This window comes from Penaeus vannamei, chromosome 9, assembly GCF_042767895.1.
Source record: "Penaeus vannamei isolate JL-2024 chromosome 9, ASM4276789v1, whole genome shotgun sequence".
Taxonomy (NCBI): Eukaryota; Metazoa; Arthropoda; class Malacostraca; order Decapoda; family Penaeidae; genus Penaeus; species Penaeus vannamei.
Window position 1 is genome coordinate 37725865 of NC_091557.1, and position 22500 is coordinate 37748364.

Consider the following 22500-nt stretch of genomic DNA (forward strand, 5'->3'; position numbering starts at 1 on the left):
CCCCCCTCCCCCCTCCCTTCCATCCCCCTCCTTTCCGTGGGACTCGGATTACATCGTCCCCTTTCCCGCCTCCTCTCTCCTCCTCCGTCTCTCTTGCTTCCTCTCTCCTTCCCCTCCCTGCCTCCTCTGTCGCGTCTCCCTTCCCTTCCTCCTCTCTCCTTCCCTTCCTCCTCTCTCCTTCCCCTCCTCCTCTCTCCTTCCCCTCCTCCTCTCTCCTTCCCCTCCCTTATTCCCCTCTTTCATGGGTCCCTTCCCTTCCTCCTCCCTCCCCCTCCTCCTCTCTTCCCCCTCCCTTTTCCCCTTTTCAGCGTGTCCCTTCCCTCCCTCCTCCTTCCTCCTCCTCTCCACCTCTCCTCCGTCCCTTTTCCTCTCCACTATCTTCTCTGCTTCGCTTCCCCTTCCCCCCTCTCTCCTGTCTAGTTCTGTCCCTCCCTCCCTTTTCCTTCTTTTTTTTTCTTTTCCCGCAGCGCCTCTCGCCTCTTTCTCATGCAACTCTCACCTCTCCGCTCTCTTCACCTCGCCTCGTCTCCTTTACTCCATACGTCCTCTTTCACTTCTTCTCCCCCCCCCCCTATTTAATCCCATTTCCTCCCCCTTCTTTCTTGCTCTCCTCCCCTTCTTCCTTCCTCTCCTTTCCCTCTTCCCCTTCCCATTGGAGGTGGAGGTGGAGATGGAGGTGGAGATGGAGGTAGAGATGGAGGTAGAGATGGAGGTAGAGATGGAGGTAGAGATGGAGGTAGAGATGGAGGTGGAGATGGAGGTGGAGATGGAGGTGGAGATGGAGGTGGAGATGGAGGGGGAGATGGAGGGGGAGATAGAGATGGAGGTGGAGGTGGAGGTAGAGGTGGAGGTAGAGGTGGAGGTGGAGGTAGTGGTGGAGGCAGCGAGCGCGCAGGTCACGCAGGTAGAGCCGGTGACCCCATGACCTCCTTGGGCCGGCGAGGGTGCCATGAGGAGCCTCCGACGACGGTGCCCGATCCCCTAATGGCTGTCTGTCCCGGGATCCATTTAATTGCCTTCCGTGTCTTGTCTTTTCTTCTCCCTTCACGGCAGGGCGCATTCTCGGCCTCGCGGTGGTTGCTCTCCTGCGTTTCTCCAGGGCTTTTATTTCGGAATTTATCCCCATGTCTACCTGTCTGTCTGTCTGTCTGTTTGTCTCTGTCTGTCTGTCTCTCTGTCTTTCTTCTGTCGTTGTGTCTCTGTGTGTTTGTCTCTGTCTCTTCTCTTCACTTCTCTTCTCTTCTCTCCTCTCTCTCTTATTTTCGTTTTCTCTCTCTCTCTCTCTCTCTCTCTCTCTCTCTCTCTCTCTCTCTCTCTCTCTCTCTCTCTCTCTCTCTCTCTCTCTCTCTCTCTCTCTCTCTCTTTTTATCGCTCGTGTCTCAGTCTCTCCTGTCCTCCTGGAGCCCTCCCTCCCCAGCCTCCCGTGCTTGAAGGGGGGAGGGGGAAGGGGTGACGCCCTAGCGGGATCATTGTGCAACGCTCCATGTAGATGTTGCGCCACGGGGGTGGAGGGGGCGGGGAGGTCATGCAGGGCAAGTGCTGAAGTCGGGCATGTGGACGGACACTGGGGGGTGGGTGGGGGAGGGGATAGGAGGAAGTAGGAGGGGGTAGGAGGAGGTAGGAGGAGGTAGGAGGGGGTAGGAGGGGGTAGGAGGGGGAAGGATGACCCTGCAGCGGGGAAGGCAGAAGGCACGCGTCTCCCCTTCCTTTTTTTCTCCCCATCCCATTTCCTGAACCCTGCCTGCTCCCGGATCTCCCCCACCTTCCCCTTGTCCCCTTTGTGGATCCCCTGCTTGCTTGCTTCCCCCTTGCTGTCTTTGAGGGGGATCTTACTTGCTTCTTCTTTCCCTTGCTCACTTTTGCTGTTTCCCCAGTTTCCCTTCCCTTTATTCTCTCTTTCTTTTTTTTCTCTTCTCCCCCCCCCCCCTCTCTCTCTCTCTCTCTCTCTCTCTCTCTCTCTCTCTCTCTCTCTCTCTCTCTCTCTCTCTCTCTCTCTCTCTCTCTCTCTCTCTCTCTCTCTCTCTCTCTCTTTCTCTCTTTCTCTCTTTCTCTCCTTCCTTCCTCTCCCTCTCTCCTCCCCTTCCCTCTCCCTCTCCCTCTCCCCCCAGTAACCCCCTGCCTCCCCCCACCCCCACCCCCAAGCCCCCCCATCCCGTAGTAAGCCGCCCCGTGCCTGGACTCCTTCCTGCGAGACCTTGTGAGGCGCGGGGAAGCGGCGATCGAAAAGTGCGTGGCGCTGTTGGAGACGTGGGGGGGGGGGAGGGGGGAGGGGGCGAGGGGAGCCGGCGCAGGGCCAAGGTAACATGACTAGCGCATTGCGGCGTTGTGCACGCATCGGCGTATGCTACACGTGCACGCGGTAGGCGAGGTAGAGGTAGAGGGAGAGGGAGAGGGAGAGGTAGAGGTAGAGGTAGAGGTAGAGGTAGAGGTAGAGGTAGAGGGAGAGGGAGAGGTAGAGGTAGAGGTAGAGGTAGAGGTAGAGGTAGAGGTAGAGGTAGAGGTAGAGGGAGAGGGAGAGGGAGAGGGAGAGGGAGAGGGAGAGGTAGAGGTAGAGGTAGAGGTAGAGGTAGAGGTAGAGGTAGAGGTAGAGGTAGAGGTAGAGGTAGAAAAGAGAAAAGAGAAAAGAGAAAAGAGAAAAGAGAAAAGAGAGAGAGAGAAAAGAGAGAGAGAGTGGGGGGTGGGGGTGGATGTATGTGTGTTTAGGGGTAGGTGGATGTGTGTGTGTGTGTCTGCCTGCGTGCCGTGCCTGCTTGCCTGCCTGCCATGCCTGTGTCTATCGTTTCTATATCTGCTTATCTGTCTGGCTGCCTTTCTATGCCATACCTGCCTGCCTGCCTGTCCTGACTGCTAAGCCTGTCTACCGTGTCTGTGTCTTCCTGCCTGCCTGCCTGCCCTGCCTGCCTGCCTGTCCTGACTGCTAAGCCTGTCTATCGTGTCTGTGTCTTCCTGCCTGCCATACCTGCCTGCCTGCCTGTCCTGACTGCTAAGCCTGTCTACCGTGTCTGTGTCTTCCTGCCTGCCGTCTGCCTGCCATGCCTGTGTCTACCGCGTCTGCGTCTGCCTGCCTGCCTGCCTTGCTTTGCCTCGACGGCTTCTTTGATGGATTTGAGATTTCCGAGCCGAGGGGCGGACGACGGGCGGGCGGGCGGCATTTACGTCACGCCTTCGGGGTCGCGCGCCCATGATGAAAGCCCCGCATTTATAAGGCGATTTTAGCGGCGTCTCTTTGGGTTGGCTTCGTCCCTTTTGCATTTTTGTTTTTTTCTTTCCTTTTCATTGTTTTTATTCTTTTTTCTTCTCTTTTTGTTTTAAATGTTATATTTGTTTCTTTTTTTCTCTCTTCGTTCGTTCGGTCTGTCTGTCTGTCTGTCTGTCTGTCTGTCTGTCTGTCTGTCTGTCTGTGTCTGTCTGTCTGTCTGTGTCTGTCTGTCTGTCTGTCTGTCTGTCTGTCTGTCTGTCTGTCTGTCTGTCTCTCTCTCTCTCTCTCTCTCTCTCTCTCTCTCTCTCTCTCTCTCTCTCTCTCTCTCTCTCTCTCTCTCTCTCTCTCTCTCTCTCTCTCTCTCTCTCTCTTCCCCCCCCCTCTCTCTCTTTCTCCCCCCCCCCCCTTCGTCTTTTCCTCCTTTCCCTCCTCTCTTTTCTCCTCCCCCGCTCTCTCTCGTTCCTCCATCCCTGCTACCTCCACCTTCCTTCCTTCCCTTCCTTCAGTTGTTTATTCCCCCCTCATTCCTCCTTATTCCCCTCCTTTTGTCTCTCCGTTCTCCCATTCATCCCTTCTTCCTCCTCCCCTCTCCGTTCTTCCTTCCCCCTTCCCCCTTCCCCCTTCCCCTCCCTCCCTCCCTCCTTTTCTTTTTGCCTTCCTGTCTAGCTCTCCCTCTTTCGTTCCTCCTCTTTCCCTCTCTTTATTTCTTTCTTTTTTCTCTTTTCTGTATTGGCCTCCCTCCCTCCTTCGCTTTCCCTTCCTCCCATCCTTCATTCTGAGGTGTGAGGGGCGGGGCTTGAGGATGGCAGTGACGTCACGTCTCGGTTTTCGGGGGGTGGGGGTGGGGGGGAGAGTGAGAGTGAAAGGGCGAGGGTGAAAGAGTGAAAGAGTGAAAGAGTGAAAGGGTGAGAGAGTGAAAGGGGGAAAGGGTGAAAGGGTGAAGGAGAGTGAGAGTGAGAGAGTGAAGGAATGAGAGAGAGAGAGACCGTGTACATGTGCGTAAAATCTAAACCAAAATAAAAAATATAAAAGAACGGTTTTGGAGAAAAAGGATATACAGGAAAACAGGAATACATTGTCAATAAATCTACGTTGACATTGCGATGACAGGAAGCGTATTTTATATTATTTATTTATATATTTACTTATGTTTTTACGTAAAAGGAACCGTAATCCCTTTGCTGTGGCGCCCACTGGGTTGCATCGCAGAGGGCCTTCGCTTCAACCCACCCGGGCCGCTCGGATGACCCCCCGCACCCCACCCTACCCCCCAGGCCTCCTCTCGATGAGCCTAGGGGGCGCGATACTCCGACCCTCCCCCCCAAGCCCACTCCCCCCTCCCCACCCCAGACCAAAAGCCCAGGACACCAGCACCGTAGCCTAGCCCTCCCTCCACCGTAGCCCACCCCAAGTTATACCCTCTCCCCGCCTTTACTTAAAGCCCACTCCTGACCTACCCTAACTCCATGACTGTTCCTAGCCCGCCCCCGAACTCGCTCCTAGCCCACCCCAAGCCCATTTCTAGGCCAACCCTAGCCCACTTCTATCCCGCTCCTAGGCCACCCCTATCCCAATCGTAGTTTACCCTTAACCCACTCCTAATCCACCCCCAACCCACTCCTAACCTACCCCTATCCCACCCTAACCCACTCTAACCCAACCCCCACCCACCCCTAACCCAACCCCCACCCACCCCTAACCCACTCCTATCCCACCCCTATCCCAACCCCTAACCCACTCCTATTCCACTCCTATCCCAACCCCAACCCACTCCTAACCCCATACCCCCCATACCCCCTGCACTCCCTTACCTCCCCTTACCCCCCCTTACCTCCCCTTACCCCCCCTTACCTCCCCTTACCTCCCCTTACCTCCCCGTCCTGCCCGCCGGGGAGTGACGGGCGGCCTCTGCCGATTAAGTTCGAGAGGCGAAGTAGCGGCCGCGTCTTTATTCCCGGCCGGTGATCAATAGCGCCACACCTACAATGCGGCCGCCGACTCCTCGCAAGGGAGGGCGGCGGCGGCGGCGGAGAGGGGGATGGGAGGGAGAGGAGAGGAGGGAGAGGGGAGGAGGGAAGGGTGAAGAGAGAGGGGGAGGGGGTGAGGAGAGGGAGGGGGGTCGAGGTGGGGGTAGGGGGAGGGATGGAGTGGGGTGGGGTAGAGGAGGGAGGAGAGGAGGAGGGAGAGGAAGGGTAGGGAGGGATGGGGATAGGGGAGGGGTGGGGAGGTAGTAAAGGGGAGGGGATGGGATGGGATGGGGAGGGAAGGGAGAGGAGAGGGAAAGGGAAAACGAAGGGAGAAAAGTAAGTAAGTCCCTGCCCCTGAGCCTGTCTCCATGTCCCTGGCCCCTTCCTGCCCTTTCCCCTGCCCCCCTGCCCCCAGCCCCTACTCCTACCCCTATCCCTTGCCCCTGCTCTTGCCTCTGCCTTCAACCAGCCTCCCCATCCCCCCTGCCCCCAGCCCCTACCCCTATCCCTTGCCCCTGCTCTTGCCTCTGCCCTCAACCAGCCTCCCCCTCCCCCCTCCCCTTCCTGCCCCTTCCTTCCCCTGCCCCTTCCTTCCCCTGCCCCTGCCCCGGAGAGTCTCGTTCTTCATAAGAGTTGGCTGGCAGGGGCGGGGCGATGGCGTCTCGTATGTGGCATGTTGTATGTGGTGCATGATGTTGGATTTTTTTTTTTTTTTTGGGGGGGGGGTGGAGGGGTCATGTGGCTCTTGGCTGAGCGTGGTTGTTTACGACGTGAGCTGGAGAAGGGGAAGAGAGAGAGAGAGAAGGGAGGAGAAAAGAAAGGGAGAAGAGGAAGAAGAAAAAAGGGATGGGAGGATAGAGGATGCCAGGGAGGAAGGGTTTGGAGGAGGAGGAGGAGGAGGGAGGAGGAGGAGGAGGAGGAGGAGGAGGAGGAGGAGGAGGAGGAGGAGGAGGAGGAGGAGGAGGAGGAGGAGGAGGAGGGGGGGAGGAGGAGGAGGAGGAGGAGAGGGTAGGGGAGGGAAGGGGAGGAGGAGAATGGAGGGGGAGAATGGGGGGGAGCGGTGTCGCAGTTGCTCTGTGCTTGGCAGGGTTGCAAGGATCTACAACCCACACTCACACGGGCAATCAATAGCTTGAGATCTCACACTTGCGCCCACACCTAACTGCTCTCACTCGTCCTCGTGGCACTCTCGCTCACACTTACGGCACTCGCCTGGCACCCCCCGCCGACACCCCCTCCCCTCCCACGTCGCCCCCCCCCCCCCCCTCCCACGTCGCCCCGCTCTGCTTGGGTGCGTATTGCACTCGCAAAGGCTTATTGCAATCTTACTCAGGCTGATTGCAATGTCGTCCGGCCTGGCTTCACTTTCTCGACGACTCCCCCCGTTTCGAAGATGGATTTTGCGCGGTCTTTTGCTTGATTGCGCATCGCCGTCGCCGGGGCTGTGACTGATGGGGTCAATCTGGGGGTCGGGTCGCATTCTCTTTGCTGTCTGTCTGTCTGTCTGTCTGACTTTCTCTGTCTGTCTGTCTGTCTGTCTGTCTGTCTCTGTCAGTCTGTCTGTCTGTCTGTCTGTCTGTCTGTCTGTCTGTCTGTCTCTGTCTCTGTCTCTGTCTCTGTCTCTGTCTCTGTCTCTGTCTCTGTCTCTGTCTCTGTCTCTGTCTCTGTCTCTGTCTCTGTCTCTGTCTCTGTCTCTGTCTCTCTCTCTCTCTCTCTCTCTCTCTCTCTCTCTCTCTCTCTCTCTCTCTCTCATTCTCTCACTCTCTCACTCCCTCCCTGCCTCCTGCCTCCCTCCCTCCCCCTCTCCCTCCCTCCCACTCCCTCCCTTTCCTCCTCCCTTCCCTCCCTTTCTCCCTTTCCCCCTCCCTCCCTTCCCTCTCCCATCCCCATCCCCTTCACCTTCTTTCCCAACCCCCTACCCCTGTCACAGCACCTGCCCATGCGCTAGCTCCTGACTCTCCTTCTACTATTCCAATCCTCGTCTCCTCCTACCCCTTCCTTGCTCCTGCTCTTGCCCCTTCCCCAGTCCCTGCCCTTTCCACTGCCTCTGTCCTTTCCCGAGCCCCAGGCCCTGCACTGCCCTGCCCTGTCTTTTCTTGTTTTGTCCTGTCCTAACCAGTACCCTTGCCCCTGCCCTGCCCTGTCCTGCCCTGCCCTGTTCCTACCTCTGCCCCCCCCCCCCCTTCCCAAGCCTTCCCCAGCCCTGTATCTACCCCAACCCTTTCTGCTGCTCCTGCTCATCGTCGTATTTGCGAGGCGGAGCGGGGATTCTGAGAAAGTCCGTCCCGGCTCCTGCTGGTCGTGTCCTGCGCCGTCGTCCAAGGGCGGTGGGTTCGCGGCACTTCAGGCGAATATTGCTCCTCCTCCTCCGCGCCTCCGTCTACAGCAAATATGGGCTGTTTGGCCAGATGACGACAGAAACCAGCCTCCCGAAATCTCGCGGGAGACCTCTGCAACCTCGACGAAACCAACCCCCCCCCCCCCGCTCTCCGTTCTGTCTCCAAGCCGGGACAAATCCAACCACGGGAGTCGAAGTACAGGCCAAAAAAATACGTGCGAGAGGAGGCTTGCTTGCGTCCCCGGCGACCCTTCCCCCTCTCTCACCCCCCCCCTCCTCTGGCTTTGTCCGTTTACTGTAGCTTAAACAGGAGTCACTACAAAGCAGAAGGGAATTTAAGAGTTGACGTCAGCAGTTACGAAAGAGGGCGAGGCACGTTGAAGGCTTATATGCTGCGGATGTCACAATGGCAGGGGGCGTAGGGAGGGACGTTTCACCATACGCATGGGTGGGGGTGGGTGGGGGAGGGTGGGGGAGTCTTGATGGACGGGGGTCGTTGTTTTTATTGACCTTATACCTTGGGAAAGAGCGGCGACGTGTCCTCGTTTTGAGTTGTTCGCGTGACGTCAGGCGAGGACACCGTCATCCCGGGGACATCGACTGCATCCGAGGGAGGGAGGACGTCGTACAGGACATCCTCATACCTGAGCATCGATTGCCAGCCTTGCCAGACATCATAGGACATCAGTCTTCATCCTGGGACATCACCCTAGGACATCATCACCCTCGACCGTCACCACACACCAGTCTTCACCCGAGGACATCACCATAGGACATCAATCTTCACCCGAGGACATCACCATAGGACATCAATCTTCACCCTCGACACCACCGTAGGACATCATCACCCCCATCCCGAGAACATCATCCCTCAGACGTCATCATCAGCATTCGTGGACGTCATCTCAAGGCGCCAGCAATTCGCACAACCAGAATAGACAAGCTTGACAAGATGTTCGACGATAACATGATGATTATTCCTTTCCGTAGGATAAGGTCGTCTGATAAGATAAGATACGGGGCTGTTTGTACAGACCCTGTGTGAATGGGGGGGTATTTTCCGTCTTTTTAGGGGGTTGGTGATGTTGTGTTGGTGCTGAATGGTGTTATTGAATGTTGAAGGAGGATGTTGATGTTGAGTGATTAATGTTGATGTTGAATTATGTTGATGTTGATGTTTAGTGTTTGATGTTGATGTTGAATGGTGTTGATGATGTTGAATGTTTGATATTGATGAATGGCGTCGATGGTGATGTTGAAGTTGATGTTAAAATTTAGTCACGTCGATGTTGATATTTGATATTGATGATATTGATGTTAAATGATGTTAATGTTGAGTAATGATGATGAAATTGATATTGATGATACGGGGTGTTGGTGGACTGATTTTATTTTTCTTATTGCTGTTGCTGTTGTTGTTAATAGTAGTAGTAGCAGTAGTTGCAGTAGTAGCAGTAGCAATCGTAGTGATAGTAGTAGTAGTAGTAGTAATCGAAATTGTAGTAGCATTCGTAATAGTATTATTAAGATTGTTTTTAGTGTTATTAACTTGACTGCAAATGATTGTTTATGATGATTAATGTATGAGTAATGATAATTTGTGATTTTATTGTTGATATATTGAGAGAGTTATTGGCTGTGGTGTTTTTTTACTATAAATATGATGATAATTTGTGATTTTATTTTCGTTGTATTGCGAGAGAGGTTTGTGTTTCTTCTGTGTGGGCGGGGATGGAGGCGGGGGGGGGGGGGGGTCTGCAGCATGGTCTGTATTGGCAAACATGCGAAGTCATCCTCCCAGTTCATCCTTATGTTTGTTCTTGTCTACTTCTCGGCTCTATTGCTTCTCCCACCTCCCTCCTTCTCATCCCCTACCTCGCAGCTTTTGTGCTTCTCTTCCCCTTCTCCCTCTCCCACCTCCTTCTCCTTCTCCCTCCTCCCCTTCTCCCTCCCCCTCCTCCCCTTTCTAATTCCCTCCTCCCTCTTCTCCCTTTCCCCCTCCTCCCCCGCCTCCCTCTCCCCCTCCTCCCTCTTCTCCCCCTTCTCCCTCTTCTCCCTCCTCTCCCTCCTCCCCCTCGGTTCTTGTGCTTCTCTCCCCTCTTCTCTTTCTAACCCCTCTGCACGCACCTACCCCCGGGGTCGCAGACGTGTTACTGCAGGTGTGTACTATCAGACGGAGTAAGGTAAGGGTAATAAAGCTCCCCCCTCGGCTCTTCCCCCCTGGCTCTTCTCTTCCCCCCCTTGGCTCTTCCCTTCTCCCCCTCCCCCTTGGCTCTTCCCTTCCCCCCGTCGGCTCTTCCCTCCGTCGGTGCTTCTCCCCGTCGGCTCTTCCCCCCGTCGGCTCTTCCCTCCGTCGGTGCTTCTCCCCGTCGGCTCTTCCCCCCGTCGGCTCTTCCCTTCTTCTCCCCCCTCGGCTCTTCCTTCTTCCCCCCCCCTCGGCTCTTCCCTCTTCCCCCTCCCCCCTCGGCTATTCCCCTTCCCCTTTAATTAAAAGAAAAGTCAATGTATCTAAGATTTATGTGAACTTTTAAGTCAGAGAAGGATAAAGCATGGTAGGGTGAACAGTGTTATGATCATTATGCAGCATAATCTTTGCTCTCCCTTCCTCTCCGCACCTCTCTTCTCTCCCCTTCCCTCCCCTTCCTTTCCTCTCTCTCCTCTCCTCTCCTCTCCTCTCTACTCCCCCTTCCTCCCTCCCTTTCCTTTCCTATCCTCCCCTTCTTCCCCTTCCCCTCCCTCCCTCCCTTCCCTTCCCTTTCCCTTCCCCTTCCCTTCCCTCCATTTCCCTCCCCTCCCTCTCGTCCACTCCTCTCCTTTCCTTTCCTATCCTCCCTCTCTTCCCTTCCCTTCCCCCTTCCCTTCCCACCCCTCCCTCTCTCTCCTTTCATTTCCTATCCTCCCTCTCCTCCCCATATCCCTTCCGCTCTCTTTCCCTCTCTTCCCCTCCCCTCCCCTCCCCTCTCTTTCCCTCTCTTCCCCTTCCTTCCTTCCCCTTCCCTCCCCTCCCCTCTCTTTCCTCCCTTCCCCCCTCGCCTACATTACAGCGAACGCAGCTTGGAGTTCTGTATCCCATGATTCATAACAAATCTAAACTTCTAAGAGCTTTTTAGAGTAATAATTAATTTTTTAAAAAATGTATCTCATGCTAACTCTGCTCTCCCTTTCTAAAAAAAAAGAAAGATAAGAAAGAGAAAGTGAGAGAGATTTTAAGCCTGCGAATGATGAAGGTCTCTCTCGCTGCCTCCGTCTCTCGCCGCGGTCTGTGCTCGCGGTGGGCGGCGGGACCTCGCGTTAGGTCCGGCCGCCGCCGCCGCTCGTCCGGACCCGCCCGCCGTTTCGCCGCCCTTTGCTAATGACGTTCTTTCTCTTTGTCTGTTTCCGCAGGTATGTATCAGGTGTTCCTTGGGCGTGTTCGTAAGGCTGGTAAGTGATCTTGTTTTTTTTTTTTCGTGTTTTTCTTTGGGTGGGGGTGGGGGGGGGGGGATGGGAGGGTATGCGTGCAGATTTGGGCGGGGGAAGGGTTGTGTGTGTGTGTGTGTGTGTGTGTGTGTGTGTGTGTGTGTGTGTGTGTGTGTGTGTGTGTGTGTGTGTGTGTGTGTGTGTGTGTGTGTGTGTGTGTGCGCGTGCGTGTGTGTGTGTGTGTGTGTGTCTGTCTGTCTCTGTCTGTCTGTCTCTGTCTGTCTGTCTGTCTTTGTCTCATTGAAATGTCCTGTGTCAGTATTTGCTTCGTTTATATGCGTCCTTGCGTATGTGCGTGCGTTCGTGTGCACGTATGGGTATTTTACGTGTGTCTTGCGTTCGCGCTGGGATAGTATGACTATTTCAGTAGGGTTGTTCAGTGCGAATCTCTTTATTTAGGATTGCAGTTATTTATTTGTTTTATTATTTAGTATATATGTATTTATGGATTCGTTTGTTTGTTTATTTATTGATTTGTGTTTATTTGCTAATTTATTTATTAGATTTTTGTTTATTTATTGATTTTGATTATTTGTTTATCTTATTTATTTATTTGTATTTTGTTTATTTATTTATTAGTGTCTTGTTTATTTGCATATTTATTTATTTGTTTGTCTGTCTGTGTATTAAACATTTTAACCATAATTTCCGCTTGGACGGCCGCCCCAAATCCCTCCCTCGGCGCTTCGAGAGGTACCCGGGCGCGTTCGCTTCGTACCCTAGAAGGTCGCGAGAGCACAGGATGGAGGACGAGGGCGGAGGTGGGCGTGGAGGGAACGGGGTGGGTGGGGTGGGGGGAGGGGTGGGTGGGGTGGGGAGGGGGATGGGTGGGTGGGTGGAGGGAACGGTGTGGGTGGGTTTGGGTGGATATGTGGGTGGATGGGAACGGTGTGGGTGGATGGGAACGGTGTGGGTGGGAGGAACGGGGTGGGTGGGTGGGGGAGGGGAACGGTGTGGGTGGGTGGGGGTGGGTGGGTGGTGGGTTTGGGTGGATATGTGGGTGGATGGGAACGTGGGTGGGGAGGGAACGGTGTGGGTAGATGGGAATGTGGGTGGCGGAAGTGGGGGGTGAGAACCGTGGGTGGGGACTGTAGGTTTGGGAACGTAGGCGGGGAACGGGGGCGGGAAACGTAGGCGGGGAACGTAAACGGGAAACGTAGGCGGGGAACGTAGGCTGGGGACGTGGGCGGGAAACGTAAACGGGAAACGTAGGCTGAAACGTGGGCGGTAAACGTAGGCTGGGAACGTGGGCAGAAACCGTGGGCGGGGAAGGTGGGAGAAGGGGGGAGGATGGGGGAGGAGGGGGGGGAGGAGGGTTCTGCCGGAGACGAGGACGAGGTGACAGTGGCCGCGTCTTGCACATGGGAGCCGGGTCGTGGCGTTACTATAGCGACAGCTTCCGCGGGCCCGGAGATCCCCGCGCGCGCCTTCTGTGGGGACACCGCCGCCCTTTCCCTCCCCCCTCCCCCTCCCACCTTGTTTTTTTTAAATTTTCATTTTTATTTGTTTTATTTTATTTTTATTTATTTTTTATTTTATTTATTTTATTTTATTTTATTTTTATTTATTTTATTTTATTTTTATTTATTTTATTTTATTTTTATTTATTTTATTTTATTTTTATTTATTTTATTTTATTTTTATTATTATTTTATTTTATTTTTATTATTTTATTTTATTTTTATTATTTTATTTTATTTTTATTATTATTATTATTTTTTATTTTTTTGGTTCAGGCTGTTCCTTCGTTTTGTTCGGAAGGTCGGAGGTGGGTTGGTCATTTCGGTCGGTCGGTCGGTCTGTCTTTCCTCTCGTTAAACTCTGCCTTTCTTTCTACCTTTCTCTTTGCCTTCTTTGCCATCTTTCTGTCTCTTTCTCCTTTCGTCTTTTCTTCTCTCTCTCTTTCATGAATTCCTGTCTTTATTCTCTCTCTCTCTCTCTCTTCCCTCCCTCCCTCCCTCCCTCTCTCCCTCCCTCCCTCCCTCTCTCCGTCCCTCCCTCCTCTCTGTCTCTGTCTCCTTTTCCTCCCGCTTCTTCTCCCTCCCATCTTCCATCTCGTCCTCTTCGCTTTCTAACCCTCTACCTCTTTCTCTTTCCTTTGCATATTACCCCTTTCCATATTTTTTGCAACAGCTTCTTTCGCCCTGTTGCAAAGGACAAAAGATCACTCGAGTAGGTTCCGCCTTATATTCTCAACACGATTTGAACGCGCACACGCACGCACACGCACACAGACACAGACACAGACACAGACACACGCACACAGACACAGACACACGCACACAGACACACGCACACGCACACTCACACTCACACTCACACGCACACGCACACGCACACGCACACGCACACGCACACGCACACGCACACACACTCTCACTCTCACTCTCACTCTCACTCTCACTCTCACTCACACTCACACTCACACACACTCACACTCACACTCTCACACTCACACTCTCACTCTCACTCTCACTCACACTCACACTCACACTCACACTCACACTCACACTCACACTCACACTCACACTCACACTCACACTCACACTCACACTCTCACTCTCACTCTCACTCTCACTCTCACTCGCATTTTGCATTTTGCATTTAGAGCCGCCGCTCTCCTCCCCCTCCCCTCCAGCGGAACTGCAAAGCGGCGGACGAACGCACGAACCGAGATGTCTTGTCAGCATCACGCACGCGCACATGTTCGCACCCACACACGCGAAGGGAACTGGCACAGCAAACAAACATATGTGTTGTTGAAGAGGTGACGGAGGTAGAACGTCGTGTTTGTGTAAGGTCTCGGTACCCTCTCTCTCTCTCTCTCTCTCGCTGTCTCCTCCCCCTCTCCTCCCCTTCCTCCTCCCCTTCCATCTTGCCTCTTTCTCTCCTCCCCTCCTCCTCGCCTCCTCCAACTCTTCCATCTCCTCCGCCTCCTCCTCCTTCCTCCTCCTCCTCCCTCCCCTCCGTCAGAATGCTTGGAACTGTCATACGTCACGCCTTGGGACTCTTTCTTTCTTTTTCTTGCTTTTTCTTTTCACACTCACATACCCCTACCACTCTCCCATGCCCCCTACTACTCTCCCATACCCCCTACCACTCTCCCATATCCCCTACCACTCTCCCATACCCACTACCACTCTCCCGTGCCCCCTACCACACTCACATACCCCCTACCATTCTCCCATACCCCCTACCACTCTCCCCTACCCCCCTACCACTCTCCTATGCCCCCTACCACTCCCCATGCCCCCTACTACTCTCCCTTGCCCCCTACCACACTCACATGCCCCCTACCACTGTCCCATGCCCTACCACTCTCCCATGCCCTACCACTCTCCCATGCCCCCTACCACACTCACATACCCCCTACCACTCTCCCTTGCCCCCTACCACACTCACATACCCCCTACCACACTCGCATACCCCCTACCACTCTCCTATAACCCCCTCCCCCTCCCACTTGTTTCCAGGAAGATCCCCCCGAGGTTGTTTGCGCGTTCCTTGTGATCCCCGGCTGTGTGCGGGCGCTCTGGTGGGATATGTGCTCGCGAAGGGGTGGGGTGGGGGTGGGGGGGCGACGGGGAAGGCGAAGGTGTCGAAGGGGCACGGGGTGTTATCGCGACCCAGATGTCATTCGGGGTTTCGGTCTTGCGGAGGGGGGGAGGATGAGGGAGGAGGGTGAGAGAATGAGGAAGGAGGGAGGGACAATGAGGGAGGAGGGAGAGAGAATGAGGGAGGAGGGTGAGAGAATGAGGGAGGAGGGAGAGAGAATGAGGGAGGAGGGAGGGAGAATGAGGGAGGAGGGAGTAGAAAGAGAACCTTGGAGGAGGGAGTAGGGAGAGAGCGAGGGAGGAGGGAGAGAACGAGGGAGGAGGGAGATAACGAGGGAGGAGGGAGAAAATGTGGGAGGAAGAGATATGGAGGCCTGTTACTGATGAACTCTTCGGAAGAAAGTCCTGAGTCGTGTCTTCGTGGTGCCAGCCGACGGCGTGCCCGGGTCGCGTCCTGGGCACGTTCCGGAAGGCGATCTGGACACGGACTCTCGCTCGGTAGGGCTCGAGAAAGGTGGAGGGGGGGGGGGGGCGTGTGGCTAGCGTTGTGCAAGCCCCCTTTTCACGCCCAGAGCCTCGTACCGACGCCGGTGTCTTGGTAAACAAGTTAGGCTTAGCGGCGTGGCTCTGCTCGCGCGGATGATCCCCGGGAGCTCGGATCTAAGCGAGGGGCAAACGCGCGAGCACGCCTCGGGGCCGGACGGGGGGGGGGGGGGGGATGTTGATTAATGGCCGCCTGTCATCCTTCGGACGCGTCGCTCCTGTGGGTCGCTGGGTTGCCTGCGGGCGCGACCTCTCGGCTGACCGATCTCCGTCTCGGCATCGGTTTCGCATCACGTGGGCTTGGCTCCCATGCGCCCACCATGCTCTACACACGCCAGGACGACGCCCCTCGCACTCCCCTCACCCCACTTCTACTCCCACGCCCCACTCCCCTCACCCCACTTCTACTCCCACGCCCCACTCCCCCTCCGGCAACCCCCCCCCCCCCCCCCAAGACACCGCAATTACAACACATCCAGCACCAGGATGCGAGTGTGTTTGTATGAGAGAGGAATCTGTTGTTGAGCCAGTGCGAGTGTGATATTGGCTCGGCACCCATAGAACGCACACTCGGGTTTATGGGTCGGATTTTATGGTGTTATTTTCGGGCGGCACTTGTAGTGATATACCGGCGGCGCTGATTTGACGAGAATACACGTTAACTACACGTCGCCAATAATACGCCAGGTACGGTAACGTTTTGTGTATATATACTGTTTTTTTTTTCTTTTCCTTAACTCTTGTCATCAACATCTGTCTTATATTATGCTTATTTTGGAAAATCCTTTTACTTTTGATTCCCACTAATCCAGTAAAGAAAGAATAAGAAAGTGAGAAAAAAACACTAAAACAACAAGAGAGAGTGAAAGAAAACATCAAAATTAAATGCGACTCGGCATCCCCTCCGTTCGCGTCGTTCCTCACGGGACGAGGAGACGTCAGGAGCTCAAGGGAAGGCGAAGCGAAGTCCTCCCTGAAGGCGACCCCCGAGGACGGCCTGTGGGAGGCGTGACCGTTCGAGCTCCGATGAACTTTCTGACACAAACATCGCGCTTAGGGGAGGCTCTCCGGTGGCTCAGAGAAAGGCCGGGGAGAGGAGAGGAGGGAAGGAGGGAAGGGGGTCGAGGGAGGGGAAGGGAAGGGGGTAGAGGGAGGGGGGAAGGGTAGAGGGAGGGGAGGAAGAGGAAAGGAGGGAAGGAGGGAAGGGGGTTGAGGGAGAGGGGGGATGAGGGGGGGGAGTGAGTGAGGGGAGGGAGGGAGTGAGGGGGAGGAAGAGAAGGAGGGAAGGAGGGAAGGGGTTGAGGGAGAGGGGGGATGAGGGAGGGAGTGAGTGAGGGGGAGGGAAGGAGGGAGGGAGGGGAGAGGACGAGTGAGGAGGAAGAATGAGGAAGAGAGAGAATAAGAGATAGGAGTAGGTCTGGCGGGCTCCGTTTCAATTGGTGTGATTCTAGTTGAAGAAAGTCCCGCAGCGATGCCGGTCAGGAACGTCGGAAGAAGAAGGGTAGAGTTCGTAGTTGATTTTTCGGTGGTTCTTTCGGTCGCGTCTGCAGCCCGGACGCGTTGACTTTCCTTTGATGTCATATTCTCTCTCTCTCTCTCTCTCTCTCTCTCTCTCTCTCTCTCTCTCTCTCTCTCTCTCTCTCTCTCTCTCTCTCTCTCTCTCTCTCTCTCTCTCTCGCACTCTCTCTCTCTCTCTCTCTCTCTCTCTCTCTCCCTCTCCCTCTCTCTCTCTCTCTCCCTCTCTCTCTCTCTCTCTCTCTCTCTCTCTCTCTCTGATCTCCGAAGCAGATTCCCGGGAGAGGAGACCTGTCCGCCTCCGGGGTGCGTCCAGGGGGAACTTGAGAGGAGCTGGAACGAATGGCGAAAGCGGGTCTTTTGAAATGCCGCTGGACACATACACGGCTTAGTGCACCTTTCCCCTTCCTTATTCCCTGATCCCTCTTATTCCCACTTTCCTGTCTCCGCGCACCTTTCCGTCTCCTTATTCTCCCAATCCCTCTTATTTCGACTTTTCTGTTTCCTTATTCTTTGATCCGTCTTATTCCCACTTTTATGTCTCCTTAGTCCGGAATCTCTCTTTTTCTCACTTGTCTGTCTCCTTATTCCCTAATCCTTCTTATTCTCACTTTTCTGTCTCCTTAATCCGTAATCCCTCTTATTCCCACTTTCCCGTCTCCGCGCACCTTTCCTTCTCCTTATTCCCTAATCCCTCTTATTCCCACTTTTCTGTCTCCATGCATATTTCCACCTCCTTATTCCCTAATCCCTCTTATTCCCACTTTTCTGTGTACTTATTCCCCAATCCCTTTTATTCCCACCTTTCTGTCCTATTATTCTCTAATCCGTCTTATTCCCACTTTTCTGTCTCCGTGCATATTTCCACCTCCAAGCCCCCCATCCGCTGCCCTCGTACGCCGCGCCTCGCACCCAAGCGCACCTCGCACTAACGCCGCGCAGTGTAGCGTAATGCAGCGCAGCGTAGATCTCGAGAGCATAACGCAGGGAGGATATTGTGCTCCGCCGCAGTGCAGTGGGAAGTGCCGAGTGCCACCTACCCACGATGTCCCATGGCGAGAAGTGCAGCTCGGGATCAAAGACCGCAGACGCTGCCTCCCTCGCCCCCCTGCGGCCGCCGGGCTGGAGCGATGGCAACAAGTACTCACTTCCTTGAGCGACGGGCGGCTAGGCAGGCAGGCAGGCAGGCAGGCAGGCAGGCAGGCAGGCAGGCAGGCAGGCAGGCAGGCAGGCAGGCAGGCTGGCTGGCTGGCTGGCAGGCTGGCAGGCTGGCAGGCTGGCAGGCTGGCAGGCTGGCAGGCTGGCAGGCTGGCAGGCTGGCAGGCTGGCAGGCTGGCAGGCTGGCAGGCTGGCAGGCTGGCAGGCTGGCAGGCTGGCAGGCAGGCAGGCAGGCAGGCAGGCAGGCAGGCAGGCAGGCAGGCAGGCAGGCAGGCAGGTAGGCAGGCAGGCAGGCAGGCAGGCAGGCAGGCAGGCAGGCAGGCAGGCAGACAAGGAAGGCTGTATGTCACTTTGTCTGTCTGACAGTCTTGTATATTGGATTAAAAAAAAAAACAAAAAAACAAGTCATTGGATCGGTAAATGGATGAAAAGAAAAAGGACAGAACGATAAAGATCATGAAGGGAATGCACACTGACAAAGACGGAGAGGAAAGGGAGGAGGTGGAAGTAGAGGTGGAAATGAAGGTGGAGGTGGAGGTGAAAGTGAATAGGTAAAGGAAGGGAAAGGTGGAGGGGGAGAGGGAAAGGAAAGGGGAGAGGGAAGGGGAATGGGAAGGGGGAAAGGGAAGGGAAGGGGGAGGGGAAGGCACAATAATGAATAATTAAGTGGAGGTCAAAGCGGGTGGTGGCGTGGAGTGAGTGCTGGGGATGGGGGTCAGGCGGAGTTTGGGGTTGGAGTCGGGATGAGAAGGAGAAAAGAATAAAAAAAAAGGCAAGTAGAACATTTAAAAGGAAGGAGGAGAAGGATAAGAATAGAGAACGAGGAAAAGGAAGGGGGCCAAGAAGGGGAAGGAAGGCAGAAGGAAGAGGAAGAGGAGTGATAGGAGGAGGGGGACTATGACGACGAGTACGACTACAACTACAACCACGACTACAACTACAACCACAACCACGAGTACAACTACAACTGCGACCACGACTACTAGGAAGGAGGGTAGGAATAATAGGAGGAGGAGGAGGAGGGAGAACGAGAACCGAGAACCGAGAACCGAGAACCGGGTTGCGACTCGTTCCAGTGGCATTTGGCAGCGATCGATCTATAACTCAGGGATGTCATTCGGGTGCCCGGGCATTGCTTTTCTCTCCTTGAGTGCGTGGCTCCGTGGGCTTCGTTAGAGGGCAGGAGTGCGAGGGGGGCGGGGCGGTCGGAGGGGAGGAGGAGTCCGTTTGGTGGGCGTCGACGGGAGCGAAATGCATCGGGTGTCGGCGGGAGCGAAATGCATCGGGTGTCGGCGGGAGCGAAATGCGTCGGGTGTCGGCGGGAGCGAAATGCATCGGGTGTCGGCGGGAGCGAAATGCGTCGGGTGTCGGCGGGAGCGAAATGCATCGGGCGTCGGCGGGAGCGAAATGCATCGGGCGTCGACGGGAAGGCAACGTGAGCGGCTTCTGAGTCGAGAGCAATCAGCGGCCGAGCGTCCATCATGCATGCAGTCGCAGCAGCGGCGACGGCGGCGGCGGCGGCGGCGAGTGAGTCGGCGGGCGGGCCTCCCGCCAGCGCCGTGTGGCACAGCGGTGGCGGCGGTGTCTGCGGCGCGTCTCTTAGGCGGCTCGGGATGACAGCGTGGTGCAGCGTTGCCAAAGTCTCAAGTATGCACGATACCGACACGACTATCCCCCCCCCCCCCTGCCCCCCGCCCCGGGTAGCCCTCGCGTGCGGCGGCCGGAGTACGGCAGCGCAGCGAGAGGGCGTGTTGCTGAAACTGCGGCAGCGTAGTCGGGGCGTGTACCGGGCCGAGGGTGGAAGAGTGAGGGTAAGGGATGTGTTTTGGGAGAGGGAAAAGGAGAAGAGGGAGAGGGAGAGGGAGAAACAGAAAGAGAAAATGAAGGAAAGGGTGATGGTTAGGGTGAGGGAGGGAGGGACAGGGGACGGGACAGGGCAGGGTTAAAGAAGACTGAAAGTGAGAGGGATGGGGAAGAGTGGGAGACGAGCAAAGGGCAAAAGCGAGGCAACCAACCTCCACTGCAGTTGTGGCCCGAGAACGGCTCGCAGTAAGAACGTTCCTCTCAATTGTGCTCTGGTTAGGGGCGACCTTGGAGCCCTACCTCCCCTCCCTGCTCGGCCTGTACCTGCCCCCTCTACGCATCCACGGCGCTTGCTGCCGATGGCTGCCGATGCACTCGTGCCTGCGGCATGCACTCTCGTGGCCCTGCTTGCCACGACTTTGCTTGGCCGCAGACTGGCACTGTATGCTTTTCTTTTTCGACACAGTGCGTACAGGATATAGTGCATTAGTTTACAGCGCAGCCGGTGGCGAAGGTCGAGCATTGCACTCCCATTCAGCCATTGCCGACTCGTGTTTGTTGCAGTTTATGCTTGCATGCTGCACTGTTGCACATCCCGAGTTTTTTTGTGCGTGTCCTATGGCCCTTCCTTCGTTATATCGCGCGGCGTTTAAAACAACTGTCTGCTTGTTGACGGTGCTTTCCTACGCGGGGGGTCTCTTGGTTAATCAAAATTCCAGCCACCGTACAGGAGCGAGGTGTCTGTAAAGGAGAGGTTTTAAAGCGAAGTTAAGGCTCGGGATATGGTGAGTTTATAGAACAGTTTAGAAAGCCGTAACGAAAGGGATGTCTTGCTTACCGTCAACATTTCTTGCACAGTGCGGGGTTGACGTGTACTCTTCAGAAGTAGGCTTGAACCATTTACGCGATATTAAAGCAAGTCATAGTTGATTTTTCTTGCGTTCATTATTCCGATGGTCATAAGGAAAAGGGTTTAGCAGCGAGCAATCCAGAAATGACAAAGGTTATTTTCCAAAGAGAAATACAAGTCGGGAAATTTGCATAGGGTATATGGCTCTCCCTGATAACGCCCAGACCAAAACGATGGTTCTGTCGGCTTCCTTCTCGGTCGTGCCAGAACAGAGTAAGCTGCAGCTCTCTCCGAAGGCCCGGAAGACGGCGAGACAGGCACTTCGAGGGGCACACGACGGCGATCGCGAGGAGCAGCCCCGTAACCCCCTAAGTGGGTCACAACATCAGCCAGCACGCATGGATCGATTCCTTGCCGAGGAAGAACAACACACGAGACGCTGCAATAGGCAAATCTTCCCTTTCTCAATGTCTGCCTTCGAAAAGCATCTATTTTGCTGTTTTGTTTCACGACGTTGAGTAGGAACTGCTTGGCCAATAGCCCGAGGTAGTAGGTTTGATACTTGAAGGAATTATGTTTTGTCTTTCCATTGATTTTGACATTTTTAAGCAGCCAACAAATAGTTTTTTTTTATAATCTCAAACTAATGTCACGCCATGCTGTGCTATGCTATGCATGCCGGGATCTGCATTTTTGTTTTCCTGAAAGTTAAAACCGAGATCTTGACGTCTTTATATGTCACGCCATTTGAGCATTTACTATCACACACTTAAGGCGGTTGACTTAGAATCTGGATTTCCTCCTCCACCGAGTTACGCAGAATTATCAACCAGCTGTGTTGGCAGCTTGCTTTCCTCCACCAAGGACTGCTTGCTCGGGAGTACATCGTCAGTGTAAAAGCCCCTCCAAAGATCCTGTTGCATCAGTAAACACGCAATTAAGCTCGAAGAAACCCGAGGCCATGTCAGAGTAGAGATGGATGCCACTTTCTCAAGGGCAATTCGGCGCTAGGAGTTGGGGGGAAAATTGAGCGAGGCGGGTTACAGGGGGGGGGGGGCAGGAGGACCCGCTTGAGCAGAGCCTGGGCTTCGGGTAGGAAGGATTGGTAGGCAAGGGCGGCGTGGAGGAGGACGGAGGGAGCGAGGAAGGGATGGGAGGAAAGGATGGGGATGGAGGAAAGGAAGGGAAGGGAAGGCAACGGCAAGGATTGGCGGAAAGGGTAGCCGGAAAGGGTAGGAAGATGGGAATGGAGGAAAGGATAGGAGGTAGGGAATGGAGAAGTTTGGAAGAAAGGAAGGGAAAGGAAAGGAATGGAGGAAGGGGATAGAGGAAAGGATAGGAGGAAGGGAATGGAGAAGTTTGGAAGAAAGGAAGGGAAGGGAATGGAGGAAAGGAATGGAGGAAGGGGATAGAGGAAAGGATAGGAGGAAGGGAATGGAGAAGTTAGGAAGAAAGGAAGGGAAGGGAATGGAGGAAAGGAATGGAGGAAGGGAATGCAGGGAAGCATGGAGGAAAGGATGTGAGGGAGGGAATGGAGGAAGGGAATGCAGGGAAGGATGGAGGAAAGGATGTGAGGGAAGGAATGGAGCAAGGTAAGAAAGAATTAGAAAGTAAAGGAAAAAGGGAATAGGAAGGTAAAGGGAAGAAAAATGAGAAGGTAAATGAAGAATGGAAGGGAAAGGAAGGGAAGAAGGAAAATGAAGAATGGAAGGGAAGAAGGGAAATGAAGAATGGAAGGGAAAGGAAGGGAAGAAGGGAAATGAAGAATGGAAGGGAAAGGAAGGGAAATGAAGAATGGAAGAAAGGGAGGAAGGGAAAAGAGGGAAGGAAGGAAGGAAGGAAGGAAGGAAGGAAGGAGTTGAGTGAGTGAATGAGTAAGTGAGTAAGGGAATGATTGAGTGAGTGAGTGAGTGAATGAATGAATGAATGAGTCAGGAAGGGAATGAGTGAGTGAGGAGTGAGGAGGAGTAGGCAGTGGTAGGCCTAGTCGCGGAATCTGGGGGATGGTGGTGGGAGGAGGGGGGGGAGCGTGGGGGGAAGGCGTCACGCGAGGACTACTGCGTCGCAGCCTCGGAGCCAGGCGGAGGAGGCGGCGGAGGCGGCCGGGGTGCTCT

The 22500-nt window shown here is 54.7% G+C and overlaps 2 protein-coding genes across 23 annotated transcripts in view; one reads left to right on the forward strand and one right to left on the reverse strand.

The window, feature by feature from the left end:
- chico (insulin receptor substrate 1 chico) overlaps positions 1–22500 on the forward strand; it is a 164058-nt gene that overhangs the window by 97173 nt on the left and 44385 nt on the right. For 7 of the 22 annotated variants that reach the window (XM_070125715.1, XM_070125723.1, XM_070125717.1 and 4 more), the window contains exon 1: positions 19200–19544. The exons of 11 other annotated variants lie outside the window; for them this stretch is intronic. In XM_070125715.1, coding sequence (XP_069981816.1) covers positions 19215–19544 — 330 coding nt within the window. In that variant the 5' untranslated portion in view covers positions 19200–19214. Of the gene's footprint in view, positions 1–10888; positions 10928–19199; positions 19545–22500 lie in introns of those variants that run through there. 4 more of the 22 variants (XM_070125718.1, XM_070125721.1, XM_070125732.1 and 1 more) reach the window with 1 other exon arrangement.
- LOC138862750 (octapeptide-repeat protein T2-like) lies at positions 3359–8189 on the reverse strand (the record flags this gene model as incomplete). The annotated part of the gene is made up of 4 exons (XM_070125923.1): positions 8022–8189; positions 7386–7546; positions 6680–6881; positions 3359–3529 (listed from the first exon to the last, which is right to left on the reverse strand). Coding segments are annotated over exons 1-4 (702 nt in total), but the record flags the coding sequence as incomplete, so codon positions are not given.